The sequence below is a fragment of the Fringilla coelebs genome (assembly GCF_963513975.1).
Source record: "Fringilla coelebs genome assembly, chromosome: 13".
NCBI lineage: Eukaryota > Metazoa > Chordata > Aves > Passeriformes > Fringillidae > Fringilla > Fringilla coelebs.
Window position 1 is genome coordinate 3,966,049 of NC_140039.1, and position 15,476 is coordinate 3,981,524.

Below are 15,476 nucleotides of genomic sequence, written 5' to 3' on the forward strand. Positions count from 1 at the left end.
GAGGCAGAATCAGTTTCAAGCAGCAGGCTCAGCACCCGCCCCGAGCCGCCGCGCTGCCGCCCGTGCCCGGAGGAGGCCCCTCAGCGCCGCTTCCTCCCCTCGCCGCCGCCTCCTCCTCCTCCTCCCGCCGCTGTTTCCTGTGCGAGCGGCTCTGACGCGGCCGTGCCCTCCCTCCTTCCCCCGTCCCCTCCTTCCCCCGCTCCCCGCCGGGCCCTGCGGAGCACAAAGCACCCGCGGCCGGCCGGCGGCGCCTGCGCGGGGCGGGCCGGGCTCTGAGGGCAGCGGGCTCGGAGCGGGGCCCGGCGGGCAGTGCCGGCCACTGCCGCTGTCAGCGCCGGCGCTCGCAGCAGGCTGCGCCCTCCTCCCCGCCTGCCTGCCCTGCCCCGCCGCGTTCGCTTTGCTTTTACGCTGTTATTTTTAATTATTATTATTATTTTTTTAAAAAAAACTTGGAAGAAGCCCCCGCACGGCTCCCTGCCCCCGGCCCGCAGCGCGTTCCCCGGGCTGTCGGAGCCCGCTCCCCCTTCCCGACCCGCTCCAGGCTGGGCCTCTGCTGGGCTTTGGAAGCCGGGAGCGCCTCGGCACCGTCTGCCTCCCCCTCCCGGAGCCGCTCGTCTCCGCCAGCCCGATAAATGCTGTTTATGAGGATGGACCTGTTGAACTACCAGTACTTGGACAAGATGAACAACAATATCGGCATCCTGTGCTACGAAGGTAACAGCGCCTGGCCGCGGGAAATCAATGGTGCCCTCGCACGGGGGGGGAACGGGTGCCTCGATCCCTCGCACGGGGAGGGATGGATCCCTTCCAGGGAAGGATCCTTCTCTGTTCGCTGTTGTTTGTCAGCGGGGATGTTTCTGGAGGTCGCCGGTGCGGGACGCCCCGCGGGCTGTTGTCAGAGCTTTGTTACAGGGCAGGGATTTCTTCCTTTCTTTGTGATTCTTTTTTTTCTTTTTTTTTTTTTTTTCCCCCACAATCCGCCTTTTCAGCGCCAACTTTCCTTTCCCTGACGGGCAGCACTGCTGGCACTAAAGGCCGGGGGGCGGGCGGGGGTTTGTCCGTCTGGGGTTTGTCCGGCTGTCCCGGCGCCGCGGGCTTGGGCCGTGGCCGGACACGCGTGGGCCCGGCCTGGCCACCGCCGGGGCCGAGTGTCCGGCGTGTCCCCGAGTGTCCGGCGTGTCCCCGAGCGTCCGGCGTGTCCCCCAGTGTCCGGCGTGTCCCCGAGCGTCCGGCGGTCCCCGCGGGGCCGTGGCCAGTGCCCGGCCCCCAGCGCCGCCCCGGGCGTTGCACAGGGCCCGTTGTGTCCGGCGGGGCTGGGGCTCGCTGCCCTCCCCTGTCAGCCCTCAGAGCCCTGCTGGGACGGCGCCTGAGGTAACAGGGCAGAATCAGTTCGTTAATGTGCGCGGAGTTTTCTCTACGTGCGGCTGCGAGAAGCGGTTATGGCTTGGCTTTGCCTGGAGAGAAAGGCACCACTGAGCTAATTCGGCTTGGCAGCGGGGCTGGTTTTGCTGTAGCCACACACAAGCGCCGCGAAAAGCTTTTTTTTTTTTTTTTCTGATTCAGCAGGAACGCTTTCCATGTTCGTTCAGAAAATAAAACTTGCTGGAGTTGTCAGGAAAGAAACAATGAGGAGCGTACACAGGCCAGGGAGATATCTGTTCACAGCGCTCAGAAAAGGCCAGGCCAGAGCACAGGCAGCTGAATCTCACTTTGGAAATTACAGTCTCTTCTATCCCTAAACCAGCATGGCCACATTTCTTCCCTTCAGGAAGTGGAGGGGCTCCCTGTTGTACTGTTCATATCTTTGTTTCTCCTTTTTTCCTGCACAAATATGTATATATTCATTCGGATTAAGCTCTTTTACAGAAGTTTGAGCTGAATAATGCAGAGCTGGGGTTCCATGAAGCTGAATTCCCAACTTCTTTCTTATGCCATGCTTTCTTTGTTAGAACAGGAAAACTTGCTTAAAAAAAAAACAAAAAACTTTCTGGATCCTTTAACTTTTTCATTTCAGGATCCTTTAACTTGTTCACCGCTCTCTGCAGTAATTAGTGTTTTCTTTGGAAGCAATTGGTAACTTCTGATGAAGATCATGAAATTTTATGCAAAGCTTTATTTATGTAATACATCTTTCTTAGCGTTCTGTTCACTAAGTTTTGTTGCTCTGTAGTTTTGGCTCATTAGTTCAACTCATTGTAATTATGCCCAATATTTATGGAATATTCTTTCTAGCCCCCTTTTTATTCCCCACCCTCTTCTCCAGTAATTGTTATTTAACCGGATCTTAGCTTTAATAGTTCAAAAGCAAAAGAACAGCTTAAGGAATACACTCCACTGGAGCAGCTTTTGTTTAGGTTAAACATCTGTTGCTATTTTCCTTATTCTGGAAGTTAACATTTTTAACACTAAAATAAACACACACAAAATGAAGAGAAGAAAAGCAAAACTTCAGTGGTGTTTATAGTGAGGTGTTTATATCCCAACGGTTTAAAAAGTGTAAACACTGGCAACATCTGCTCTGAACTCAAAGGGTGTTTTAGAGATGCCTACAGATCGTCCTGGCCTCTGCCATAGTATTTATTTTAGAAGTGAGTTGTGTCAGCAGTGATGGATCTTGTCTTTCCAGGGACACTGTTGCAGTAGTAACTACATTGACAACAAAACTCAGTTAATTAGGATTTACTGAAGGCCACACTTGAGCTACTTATAAATTGATGCCTTCCTGAAAAGTACTTCTGAAGATGCAGGATAAGATAAAAATAGGTTTGAAATTTCAGAGGAAAGAGTGATGGGCCTATAGGCCACAGGAAATAGATGGGTTCCTTGTTCCTTTAGATTCTCTCTGGAAACATTTGGTTTTGGTTTTTGAGATGATTTCTATGCTGGTGAGCTATGTCAGCGTGTTTTCTGAGGTTTACTGGTGTTTTACTCTTCTGGCACTGCAACTGTTGGATTTGCAACAGCCTGTGCATCAGAGATGTGTTGATACCTAAGAAATAGGCAGAGTTCCTCCAGTGTGTGCATCTGGCAGCCCTTCAGTTCAACATGGAGCAGAGGAGTGTGATTTGCATCCCAAGAGGAGTCCTGCTTTTTCTTGCCCAGCAAGAGTCCCAGATAGCAATTTGTTATCTGTGAGCTGCAGGCTGCTGAGTTAATGCCAGCCCTGGAGAGCCTTCCCTGCCTGGGAGGGGCAGGAGCCTCCCAAGAACCTCAGCCCTGTCTTCATCTCAGTCTGCTCCTGAATTGTGCCATTCGTGGTCACACTCCAGCCACGGAGTTGCCAGCAAGGAGATATTGTGCTGCTTAGTTCATTCAACACATCTCTGATTTTGGGAACAGGTGCTGCTCAGTTCATTAATCACACCTCTCATTTTGGCCTCCTCTCTGGGGGAAGAGAAGAAATGGTGATAACATAGATGGGATCTGCCTTGTGGACAGCAAATTGTCCTTCTGCTGGAGCTGGGCTGGGAGTGGGAGAGCTGGAAATTCTCCCATTAGCTGTCCAAAAGTGAGGCTGTGCTGCAGGTTTAGCTCTGCAGGTGAAACCTCACCTGAGGTTGGCTGTTTTCTCAAACATGGGGTGATTTCTTTCAGTTTTTGTCATGAGGTTGGTGAGCCACAGGCACAGGTTCTTCAGAGAGGCTGTGGAGTCTCCACCTTGGGAGATACTCAAATCCCACCTGAGCATCCCACCCTGCCTGAGGCTGGTTTTGAGCCAGACATTTCTAAATCACCTCTAAAGGTGCCTTTGTAGCCTCTTGGAAATTTCTGCACACTCATGTAATTAAGACAGCCACAGCCAGGAGAAGGATTATAACCAGAAATGAGGGGAAAGAGTTTTAGAAAGGAGGCCCATAACTCTGAAGCACAGGATAAAGCCGTTTCCTTTCCTCAAGGTTGTTTGTTTTACTGATTATTTATGTCCTTTGCAGGGTTTTCTTATCTCATGACTAGGTTTGAGTCCCTATGATGCCCTATGGTAATCTCAAATCCAGCTGATGCTTTTGGAGGAAAATCTGAATGTTAACGAGTTGGGGTTTTTTAAACCAGTTGCATATGAAAGATATTTGACTTTTGTATCCCTTTCCAGTGAAAGAAAATTTTTAAATCATTCAAATGGGAGTGCTTGGTCCTCACCAGTGGAAAAGGACAGTTGTGTTAGTGATGCCCAACCATTTCAAGCAGTTTTGGTGCAATAGGAAAGAAAAGAAGGAATAATTAGAGAATTGTATCTTGGCATCTGGACGCTCATCTTTAGCGTGAATACATCTGATATTCTTCTACTCAACATTTGCTGCCAGTGATCAACAATGGCCAGTTTAATGAGTGGTGCTTTCAGATCATTGTTTTCTTCCTAATGAGCTGCGGGCCATGGGGAAGCTCCTGGGAGCCCTGGCCGAGGTGCAGCAGCATTCTGAGGCAGGCTGGCATTCCCAGCGCTGCCTATCGAATGACAGCCACTCGATCCGGGCAGGTATTCAGGGCTGGAACATCTGCATCTCGTTTTGTGGTGGAAACTCACTTAACTCCAGCTCAATATTCCTTCAGAGCCCGATGTTGAGGTAATGGAGTGCTCAGAGTTAAACAAAACAGAGCACAGGTGATGCTGCTCTTTGACTCCAGGGCTGTCCAGCCAGTTCTGGCTCCTGCTTTCCCACGGAATATGCATGAGGAGGAGCAGTCTCCAGGCAGATCCCTTTCGTTCTGTTGTTTATCACAGATGGTGCTGTGTTGGAAGGCAGATTTCTGCCTTCCTTCCTCTCTCTCCCCCAGTTTCAGATGCTCTGGGTTATTGCTGCATTCTCAGGGCTGGAACTGCTGTGCTGGGAAAGGTATAAAGAAATGCAATAAGATGCTAAGAAATCCCCCAGGCATGTTACTTGGAGCACTCAAAATAGTTATGCAGAGTTCTCTGGATAGTCCAGAAGACTGGGATTTTTTTTTTTTTTAATGAAGAAAATTGGATCCAGATTTCTAGCAAAACACCCCTTTTTGGTTGCAGGACAGCTTTCATTAGTTAGTGGCATATTACATAATTATTTCACTGACTTCCTGTAAGGCTGGAGTGTTCCTTGGCTTGCAGAGCTGGGTGTCCTCTCAGGGCACTGCAAAGCATCCTGAAAATGTCTGTGTCTTCCCCAAAAGGCCACTTCAGATGTTTGCTGTCAGAGGCACAGATCCTGCTAACTTCATTTGGGTTTTAATGAAATGCAACATGTTTTCTTAAGTTATAAAAAAGAGTTTCCATCAGCTCTCTCTGCTGACCTTGCATTTTTCTCTTTCTCTAACATCAGTTTCTCCTATTAACTGCAAAGTTTGGGTTAGTTTCTAAAGATGTAAAATGACTTAAGCACTATTCTTCTGCTAAGAATTGGATAAGAATCTCCTTCATGGCAAATTAAGTGTTCTTATTTGTAACACAGTGTAAAATTTCTGTTCAAAGCCATGTAAATTAAGATGCACCTACAGAATGTTCCCCATTTATAGAACATTCTGTGGGTTTTGCATTTTCAATCTCTTTCATCAGGAAAGAAACAAAGAGCCCCAGCTTCACAGTTGGGCTTTTCTTGCTCATTTCCTCCTAGCATGAAGTTGGGAATATCCTCTTCAGGACTGACATCAAAATTCAGTTTATTTTCCTCCTTCATCAAAGGCAGGATAGATTTAGGTCATACTTGAACTTTTTTTTTTTTTTCCCTGGAGTACTGTTGTTCTCACCCTGGATGCTAGTTCAGCATTTGTACTGAGAGCTCAAACAAGGAAATTAAAAACCCAAATATAATAGAATGTTATCCCACAGCTTTCTGTAGATAAGATAGGCAGCATATTTTTTTTCCTGAGATAAAAGGTAGTGAGGTTTGTAGCAGTAAGTTGAAGTCTGTGTTAATGAGCAATTTGCTTAAAAGCTGTAACTTGTTACTCACAAGTCAAATTTGTTACAGTGCCAGCTCTCTTTGGATATAAATCCAGGGATTTTAGGAGACATTGAAAAAGCTTAAATTGCTCCAGAGTTTGAACAATGCACTGCATTGTATGGAGAGCTGTTAGAGAAAAAATAAAGCTTAAACAACAGTCTTCATTGTGTGGCATCTAAAATTATGAATGAAAAAGTTCATCCATATGTATTGGCTTTGCCTTTTTTAAATATCTGCTTTGCATGAAAATAGTCCTCTATTAATTTCTTCTTGAGCTTTAATACAGATGGGCCTTTATATTTGATTTTGGCTGAATAGACTGCAGGGTTTGAACATGCTGCATGCAGACACGGTGCCAAGCAATTTAGCAAAGTTGTTTACACTAACAATAATCCAGCAGGACAGAGCCTATAATTTCTCACTGATAATAGTGTGAGGTAGTGGTGAACACAAGGTCCTGGAGAAGTGTTTACAAGAATGGCTTTATACTTCCTCAGCCTTAGAGAACCGGGAGGGCTTTGGGCTTGAATTCCTTCTTTAGAGGCAGCCAGTTTTTCCTGCAGCCTGGATCATCCCCCTGCAAATTGCTCTCCAGATCAGCATGGATAGCTGCACACACAGGGGCATTGTTTGTCCCTGCCTTTGGGGACAACTGTGGCATGAGGCTGAGGGGCAGGGACAGACAGCAGCAGTGCCAGCAGGCTCCCTCTGCATTTCCTGGGGGCAGATTGCCCCTGGTGCTTCATCTCCCAGCTCTTGGAAAGGTTCTCATTCTCAGCCTTCCCTAGCAGTGGGTGAGGGGAGCTCAGGGAGCACTGGTGTGTGTCCTGGGAGGGATAGGGACACATGGATCCTCCAGGGCACTGAACAGGCAGTTGAGCTCTTAATTAGGGTTATCTCTGCCCACTTGTAAATCTTAGTCACAGATGGATGGAGCTGGAAGAGGTTTGGTCTTAACAGCAGGAGTAGCTGGCACTGATTGGAGGGTAAGGCGAGCTTGGGGGACTTCAGTCCACAGAATCACAGAATGTCCTGAGCTGGAAGGGACACACAGGGACCATGGGTCCAACTCCTGGCCCTGCTCAGACCCCAGCAATCCCACCCCGGGCATCCCTGGGAGCTCCTGGAGTTCTGGGGGCTGTGCCCATTCCCTGGGGAGCCTGGGCAGTGCCCAGCACCCTCTGGGCTAGAACCTTTCCCTGAGATCCACCCTAACCCTCCCCTGATGCAACTTGAGGCCATTCCCTTAGAAAAGGTCATTCTTGTTAGGAAATATCTCAGTACAGCTTCTTGTGCAACCTCGGGGGAGCTGAGGTACCCAGCACTGGTTCCTGCCAAAGGAAAAGTCACCCAGAAACCTGGGTGAGGTGATGGGACTTCATCACAGATCCTGTTTTAATAGGAATGGCAGTCCTTAAATCTCAGGGTGATGTGGGTGGTGGGGACAAAAGTGTGAAACTGAGGTTGGAATCGTTCCTTATCTCAGTTTCACAGCACTGGTTGATACCAGATTTTTTTTAAAACAGGAGTTTAGAGTGTTTCCTTGCCTAAATTTCATGGCGCTGTTTGGTAACAGATTTTTTTAAGTAACTTTTTTTTCCCCTTATCTTTTAAACTTGGTTGTTGCTAGTGTTAAAAACAAGAACTTGTTAAACATAGTAGCACATGGTGCAGTCCAGCCTTTCCCCCTGAAAATGTTGTGTGATGCTTTGTGCCTCATTTTGGTTTTGGAGAAAAAGCTCATCCACAAGTGGTGTTGGTGGATAGAAGCAGATAATATTTGGGATAAAGTGGAATGTTGCAGCCTTGGTGGCACGCAGGGAGGGAGGGAGGGAAGTTGCCTTCAGCAGGCTGGTGTCAGCTCAGTTCCCTCACAGAACCTATGGCTCCTGTCCTCTCCTAATTCCCCTTGTTACAAGAGTGTGATTATTTAAAGACATGCTCCTTTTCACTCCTCATCACTCTGGAGTGTTCCCTGTCAGCTGTGAGAACCAGGCATTGTAGTGTATAACTTTCCTCCTATTCTTCCAAATGTTGCTAGCAGGTTCCAGGAAATATATTTGCTCTCCCAGGGAAAGTTTGGAACCAGTTGTGTTTAAAAAGCAGTAGATTTTCCTGGAAACCCATTTGACAGGGCAGGCATGGAAACCTCTCAGCACTGCACTTTCCTGCTTTGTGAGGTTTAATATTTATTTCTCAGCATGCAGAAATAGGGGGTTTTTTGCATTTAAATATGGGTTGTAGTTAGATGTGAGAGAGATTTAGTCAGGTTTTTTTTTGCCCAGGGTAGAAATGGCACTGTTGTATGAGAATATAAACCAATTTAGAACATTTGTTATGTTTTGTTGTAACCCAAAATCTCAGAACAGCAGATTGACAATACCCTTTGTAGTTACAACCTACAAAGTTTTGCATGAGAAGAGTGAAACCCAAAACTGCCCAATGGATCTTTTTGAGTAGCTGTTGTTCTTTTGGGAACGAGTGGGGATTTATTTCTTTTGCAAATGGTATCAACACACTGTGCTTGCACTTTAGAGATGATATTGAGACTTCCAATTTTGTTATGTAGTTGCTAATGTTTAGTAGGTCTCACTTCTGAAAGTAAATTAAGATATTTGTGACAGTAGCAGGTTTGGACATTTTCAGAGGAGAACCTTTCAGAAAAATATGATTTCTTGGCTCCTGATTACAACATTGGAGTTGTTTTCTGTGATGCTCTGCTGATTGTAATAAAATATCCCTGTGAAGAAAATTAAATTGTCCAGGCAAAGGGAAACTATTTCTATGAATCTAAATGATCTGGGAAGATCAGTAAATGCCCCACAAGAGCTGGCCAAGTAAAATAGGACTATTCAGTTGTTCTGTTTATATTCTTTGGAAAGCAACATCTTCTAAAGCAACTTGACAAAAACTGCTCTTACCCTAGAGAAAAAGCAGCTGACACAAGTGTGGCACCTCCTCTGTGGTGCTTTTCTCCAGAACACATGAAATGAGGGAAGTGCTGTATGATTCATGTAAGGCAAGTCTGAACTCGGCCAGTTCCTTGGATTTAGTATAAATATTTATGGCATTGAAGGGGATTATTTTTTTTTAAATTTAATATTCTTCCTCATGCTCTGGATCCTTTTTAGATGTCCTCCTCAGACATCTGGTGAGCAGTGGTGCTTGTTTAACCCCCACCCTGCAGTTTTCCTGCTGTGCCATCTCGGAGCTCTCGCAGCCGCTCTGTGGTTGGCGTGGGTTGGATCTCCTCGGGCAGCTGGGGCAGTGCTGACGTGCACACTTTTCCTGCTGAACACTCCAAACCCAGAGGTGAACACTCTGCTCTTGTCCTGCTGCAGCCATCACACTGAGCCATTTACCAAAGGTAGCAAAAATAGGAATTCCAGCAGTAGCAAGGATGTTTACAGAGCCTTGGCTGGCTTCTCTATCTTCAAAAATGCTTCTCTCACTGGTGTTACATAATCCGTGTATTTAACTCAGCTTGTCACAAAAAAAAAGTTTTGAAAACTTGTTATCTTTCTTGAAAAACTCTTAAAAGTCCAAATATCTAAGGCTGTGACTGCTTTGAGGTACATTATCTTTGCCTTAACAGCTAATCTGTGGGTGTTCTGAGTTGTTCTTTGCAATACAGTAAATTGAACACTACCCTGTTTGAGTTCAAGTGTTTCTCAACTGGTGTGTTTAGCAACAAGTATGACAGCAAACATTTTAATGCTCACATTTGCATATATTTTTAATCCTCTCTGCAGAATCCTTGCTCTCACAGAAGCCCAGTTAATGCAACTTTTAGCCAGCCCTGTGAAATAAACAATGGCTGTTATCCTTATTTACAGTGGAGAATAAAGAGCTGTAACTGGTTGAACTCACAGAAGTCTGGGATAAAGCTGACAGCAGCATTCCAAGTGCCTCCATTGGAATATTCTGCCATAGCTGCTAAACCTTACTGTGACCTCTTAGTAAAGAAAATTGCTTTTACCTGTTTGAGATGTTCAAATAAAATATGTCATTAATCAGCTAAGCAGGTGAGAACAATGATTCTTGGACTGATGCTGTATGGACTTGATCCTTACTTTGTGCTCAGCAGTCATGGAGGGGAAACAGGAGCTTTTGGACCCAAATATTGTGACTTTGGTACCTCTGTAATGGACCCCAGCCAAACTGAGGTGATGGAATCTCCTTCTGTGGATGTAGTTGAGTCTTTTTAGGTGATAAAAGGAATGAGGCCCTGCAGACAATGCTGGGAAGAATTTGAAGTTCCCCAGTCTGAGCCACAGGACCTCACCAGGTCAGTTCCTTGAGATCAGAGCCCGTTGAGTTGGATAAAAGGAATGTGCCCACAGATGTTAATTTTTATATTCTCTTTGCAGGATGGGTTGGGATCAGAGACTTAATGAAATAGCAGTCCAGCTGTGCTCCTGCAGTGCAAGGCGGGCTGAGCTCATTTAGGACCTGAAGCAGGGCTTCCAAACCCTTTAATTAATCATGCAGTGTCTCACTGCCCCCAGCACTGCTGTTTGCTTCCATTAAAAACTTCACAGTTAATACAACCCCTGCTTAATTATGGGGTGGAACATCTTAAATGTGTGATAAGGGGGTAGAGATCTGCAGAAATGTTTTTCAGCTGAGATGGGGAAGGTTTTAACAGATGATTCACTGGGGAATTATATCCCAGTAATGCAGTGAGATGTTTGATTTCTGGCTCCTGTGGGAATAGTGTGATGTGAGTGGTGGGTCACAGACACACAGCTGACGTGGTTCTGTTACCTTTGTTTTACCAACCCATCTGCACTTCCTGTCTTTTCTGGGTTCTGTCAGGATTGAGTTGCTTCTGCAGCTCTGAAAGAAATAGAGAAGGAGCCTGGAGCTGTTGTCAAAAAGGAGATTCAGCTAAGGACTTGTAGGTGTAGGGCAGGAAGACAGCCCTAATTGAAGGCAGAGTGTAACTTTGGTGCTGCTCACCCCTTTTAACCCCATGACTGTCCAGATAACTTCAAAAATAAGAACCTCTGCTTGTTCTTGTTTTTCCAAGAGTTCTGGAAAACCTGTCCTCAGTGCCCAGAAAACTGTGAGAAAGGCTGCCCAGGCAGCATGTAATTTCTTGGTAGCAAGCACAATCCCTCCCTCTATCTGCCCTGCCTTCTCTTCCCCTTGGACAGAACATTGATTTGGAGTGACCCTGCAACTTGGCCCCACAAAGCACCCCCTGCTTGTGAAATAAACAGCCGGGCTCTGGGCTGCCCAGTGCTGCCATCCCTCCCCTGGCACCACGGCACTGGCTCCCTCTTATCCCTGGGACAACTTCCAGCCATCCCAGCCCTGCTGCTGGCCTGGGTGGGAGTGCTTGAATTCACATCCACCACCTTCAGTCCTTCTGGGCAGGAATTCATTCTGGGCTACCAGCTTTTTCAAGCTAAACCTTGAAGTGGAGCAACAGTTGGAAAGCTTTGGTGCTCTCTGATTAGCTAATTTTTTTTCTGTACATCTCTTCATAGCCATTTTCTTTTTCCCCAGTAAAATCAATCTAGTTGTGTGTCATGAACCCAAGATTAAAAACTGCTCTGTTAGAGGCACAGATTTAGTTTTATCTTTTTCCTTAGTGGTGCTGTGTACCTGTTTGTTTTGGAAGACAGTCCTGTCAGGAACAATGGTGATATTTTAGCTTTTATGTGTTTCTTTACACCAGCATCCATAACCCTGGAGAAATTACATGGAATCCTTTCCTCTGAATCTCATGAGCTGCACTTTTCTAGAAGCCTTCACAATTTCCTGGATAATAAAACACTGCATGAGAGCAGCATCTGAGAGAGCGTTGAGCTATACCTCAGAATAACACAGATCCAGAGGGTTAAAGGTCCTTTATTAACCATCCAGGGCTTGTGCTGAGCTGAGTTTGCTTTCTTTTCCTGTCTGGGGCAGTGGCTGGGCCTGTGTGAGCTCTGCCCAGGAGGAGGGGGCAGGCTGGCACATCCTGCCCCTTTGCCACGCTCCAGAGAGGATCTGGAGAGGGGCTGGCACATCCTGCCCCTTTGCCATGCTCCAGAGAGGATCTGGAGAGACAGACTGGCACATCCTGCCCCTTTGCCGTGCTCCAGAGAGGATCTGGAGAGGGGCTGGCACATCCTGCCCCTTTGCCGTGCTCCAGAGAGGATCTGGAGAGGGGCTGGCACATCCTGCCCCTTTGCCGTGCTCCAGAGAGGATCTGGAGGGGCAGACAGGCACATCCTGCCCCTTTGCCATGCTCCAGAGAGGAGCTGGAGAGACAGACTGGCACATCCTGCCCCTTTGCCGTGCTCCAGAGAGGATCTGGAGGGACAGGCTGGCACATCCTGCCCCTTTGCCGTGCTCCAGAGAGGATCTGGAGGGACAGGCTGGCACATCCTGCCCCTTTGCCGTGCTCCAGAGAGGATCTGGAGGGGCAGGCTGGCACATCCTGCCCCTTTGCCGTGCTCCAGAGAGGATCTGGAGGGACAGGCTGGCACATCCTGCCCCTTTGCCGTGCTCCAGAGAGGATCTGGAGAGACAGACAGGCACATCCTGCCCGTTTGCCATGCTCCAGAGAGGATCTGGAGGGGCAGACAGGCACATCCTGCCCCTTTGCCATGCTCCAGAGAGGATCTGGAGGGGAGCTGGCACATCCTGCCCCTTTGCCGTGCTCCAGAGAGGATCTGGAGAGACAGACTGGCACATCCTGCCCCTTTGCTGTGCTCCAGAGAGGATCTGGAGGGGAGCTGGCACATCCTGCCCCTTTGCTGTGCTCCAGAGAGGATCTGGAGGGGCAGACAGGCACATCCTGCCCCTTTGCTGTGCTTCAGAGAGGATCTGGAGGGGCAGACAGGCACATCCTGCCCCTTTGCCGTGCTCCAGAGAGGATATGGAGGGGCAGGCTGGCACATCCTGCCCCTTTGCCATGCTCCAGAGAGGATCTGGAGAGGGGCTGGCACATCCTGCCCCTTTGCCGTGCTCCAGAGAGGATCTGGAGAGGGGCTGGCACATCCTGCCCCTTTGCCATGCTCCAGAGAGGATCTGGAGGGGCAGACAGGCACATCCTGCCCCTTTGCCATGCTCCAGAGAGGATCTGGAGAGGGGCTGGCACATCCTGCCCCTTTGCCATGCTCCAGAGAGGATCTGGAGAGACAGACTGGCACATCCTGCCCCTTTGCTGTGCTCCAGAGAGGATCTGGAGAGGGGCTGGCACATCCTGCCCCTTTGCCATGCTCCAGAGAGGATCTGAAGGGGAGCTGGCACATCCTGCCCCTTTGCAGGGATCCAGGGATCCTCCAGAGAGGATCTAGGATCTGTTTTCCCTCTGCAAGGCTCCCCTGCTCCCTTGAGGGTTCCGCGGGTCCCCCTGCCCCGCGCAGTTCTCGCTGCTCCCTTGCTCTGCCCTCCCTCTGCACAAGGGATTTTGGAGCCCCTTCTGAAGGACAAAGGGATTTTGTTCTCCACAATGGATTCTTTGTGGGAGATGGGTTGGGATTATTCTGCTGCTCAGTGGATTAAAATCTTGGATATTCTGTCCAGTTTGGCTGGAGGGGCTCAGTGTCCCTCAGGTGGGAGACCATGGGGCTGCACATCAGGTAGCAAAAAACCAAAGTGGAAATCCAACTTCTCCCTGTGTTTGTGGTGCCAAATGTGATTTTTTTGTCATTTCACTGTGGTTTAGGAAGAGAATTTGGTCACTTGGATGCAAGTCCCAGGGATCCCCTCAGGATCTTGCACTGAGCAGTGACCCTGCTTTATTCCAGATCCATCCCAAAGGCAGCAACCACCCATCCATGTCTTTTCCTAACATTTTAAGTCCATCTGCTTTTCTGTTCATATTTTAAAGCATTTCTATTCTCTCTTGAGGGCTGTTTTACCTTCCAGGTAGGGAATTTGGGGAGAAATAAAATGGGAATAAAAGAAACATTGCTGGAAAGTGCAATATCAGATTTCACAGCTCTTTTAGAGAGCTCATTTACTTGATGGTCTGAATTTTTCCACATGTAGCAAAGGAGAATAATGTGAGAAAAGGTGTTCAGAGCATGTTTATTTTAAACTGCAATAAAAGCCTGTAGTACTTCTAAAAATAGGCTCCAGTTGAAATAAGTGGAATATTTTTTTACTTTTCTATTGCACCTTTTGCTTCAAACCCTTATGATGGAGAGGGTGCACAATTTATTGGATTTACTTTTAATATGACCCCATTGCAAGTGAACATCTCAGAGTGAATATTTGAAGCATGGTTGGGTTAGCACATCCTGACTGTGTTCATACCCACAAGGGACACTGAACACCCAGAACTGAATTTGTGTTACAGGATCACAGCCATGGAATATCAGCCATCAGAGCAGGGAGGGGTTAAACCTGAGTGTCCAGTAACAGAAACAATACCCAAAAAAACCCAAACCCAACCAAACAGAGGGAAGGTAACAAATATTTTCTCTCTAGGGGGAATTATTCAAATCTGAGCTTTCACAAATTGAATTTGTCTCTCTGCCATCACATGACAGCACAGCTATAAGGTAGGATTTAGTGCATTGAAATACTGCTTTAGCCCCAATTTTACAATTTCTTCTGTTGTGACCTTGCTGTGACTTTAATTTACTTTTGGAATAGATGGCAGGGCTTCTGGCTTGTATTTTTTCAGCTGGTCTTTGATTAGTTTAGCTTTGCCATATTTTATGTAACAAAGTCATTTAAGACTCTCAGTCTTGGTGACCAAAAAAAAAGAACACTTAGATTTGAAACCACCTTTGGTCTGGGAAACAACATCTTCAACGTGTTCCCTTAATTATATTTCACTCAAAAAAAAAAAAAATTGGTAATGCTTTTACATATTAAATAATATCACATTATCACATGTGTCTTTTGCTGCCCAGTAAAGAGGAATGTTATGTTTGCTAAGCAAAAAAGAATATGGAACTGACTGTTTTCTGCATGGCATGTAGAGAATTCTTCTCCCTTTCTTCCTTCCTCCCCTCCTGTGTTTGGGATGCCCAAACTGCTGCCCTTGGCTGGACTCAGGAGCTGGGCTTAGCCCAGAGCTTGGTTCGTCTCTGAGCCAAGACAAAATGATAATTGTGCTAATTTTGAGTCCCTCTTAACTGAGTTTGGATGGTTGGTGCAGGATTTTCCTGGGAGAGCTGGCAGAAAGGCTCAGAGGTTGTTCCTGGGGTGCAGCCTGGCTCCTTGAGCACAAACCCACCCTCTGTCAGAGAAATCCTTTCTGACACTGATGTTAACAAGTATTGCAGCCAGCCCTGGTGTTGTTTACCTGGAGATCAGTCTAGTTTTACCATTGACTTCATCCAAATCGTGCCTGCCAGATAACTGAAATCTTGTTTTAGCCACAGTTTGCACAAGTGCAGGTACTCTGAGCAGAAAAAGCAACACTTTTTTCAGAGTTTTGTAAGAGTTACCTACATGGGACATGATCTTAGTGAGAGTTGTGAATTCATAAAGTAATCTCATGGTCTAAAGTTAGACCCAAGTCTGAGTTCATTGTTGGGCTGGAAGTGAACACAGCTCACAGTCACAATTGTTGAGGTGTGAAAGCTGCAGTTTGACAGAGGAAAT

At 47.1% G+C, this 15,476-nt stretch overlaps 1 protein-coding gene across 1 annotated transcript in view; it reads left to right on the top strand.

Annotated features, from left to right (window-relative positions):
• The first annotated feature begins 321 nt into the window (after positions 1 to 321).
• VGLL4 (vestigial like family member 4) overlaps positions 322 to 15,476 on the top strand; it is a 47,826-nt gene continuing 32,671 nt past the window's right edge. Inside the window, exon 1 of the mRNA XM_084214759.1 lies at positions 322 to 714. Within this exon, the coding sequence (XP_084070885.1) occupies positions 633 to 714 (82 nt within the window). The 5' untranslated portion in view covers positions 322 to 632. The remainder of the gene's footprint in view (positions 715 to 15,476) is intronic.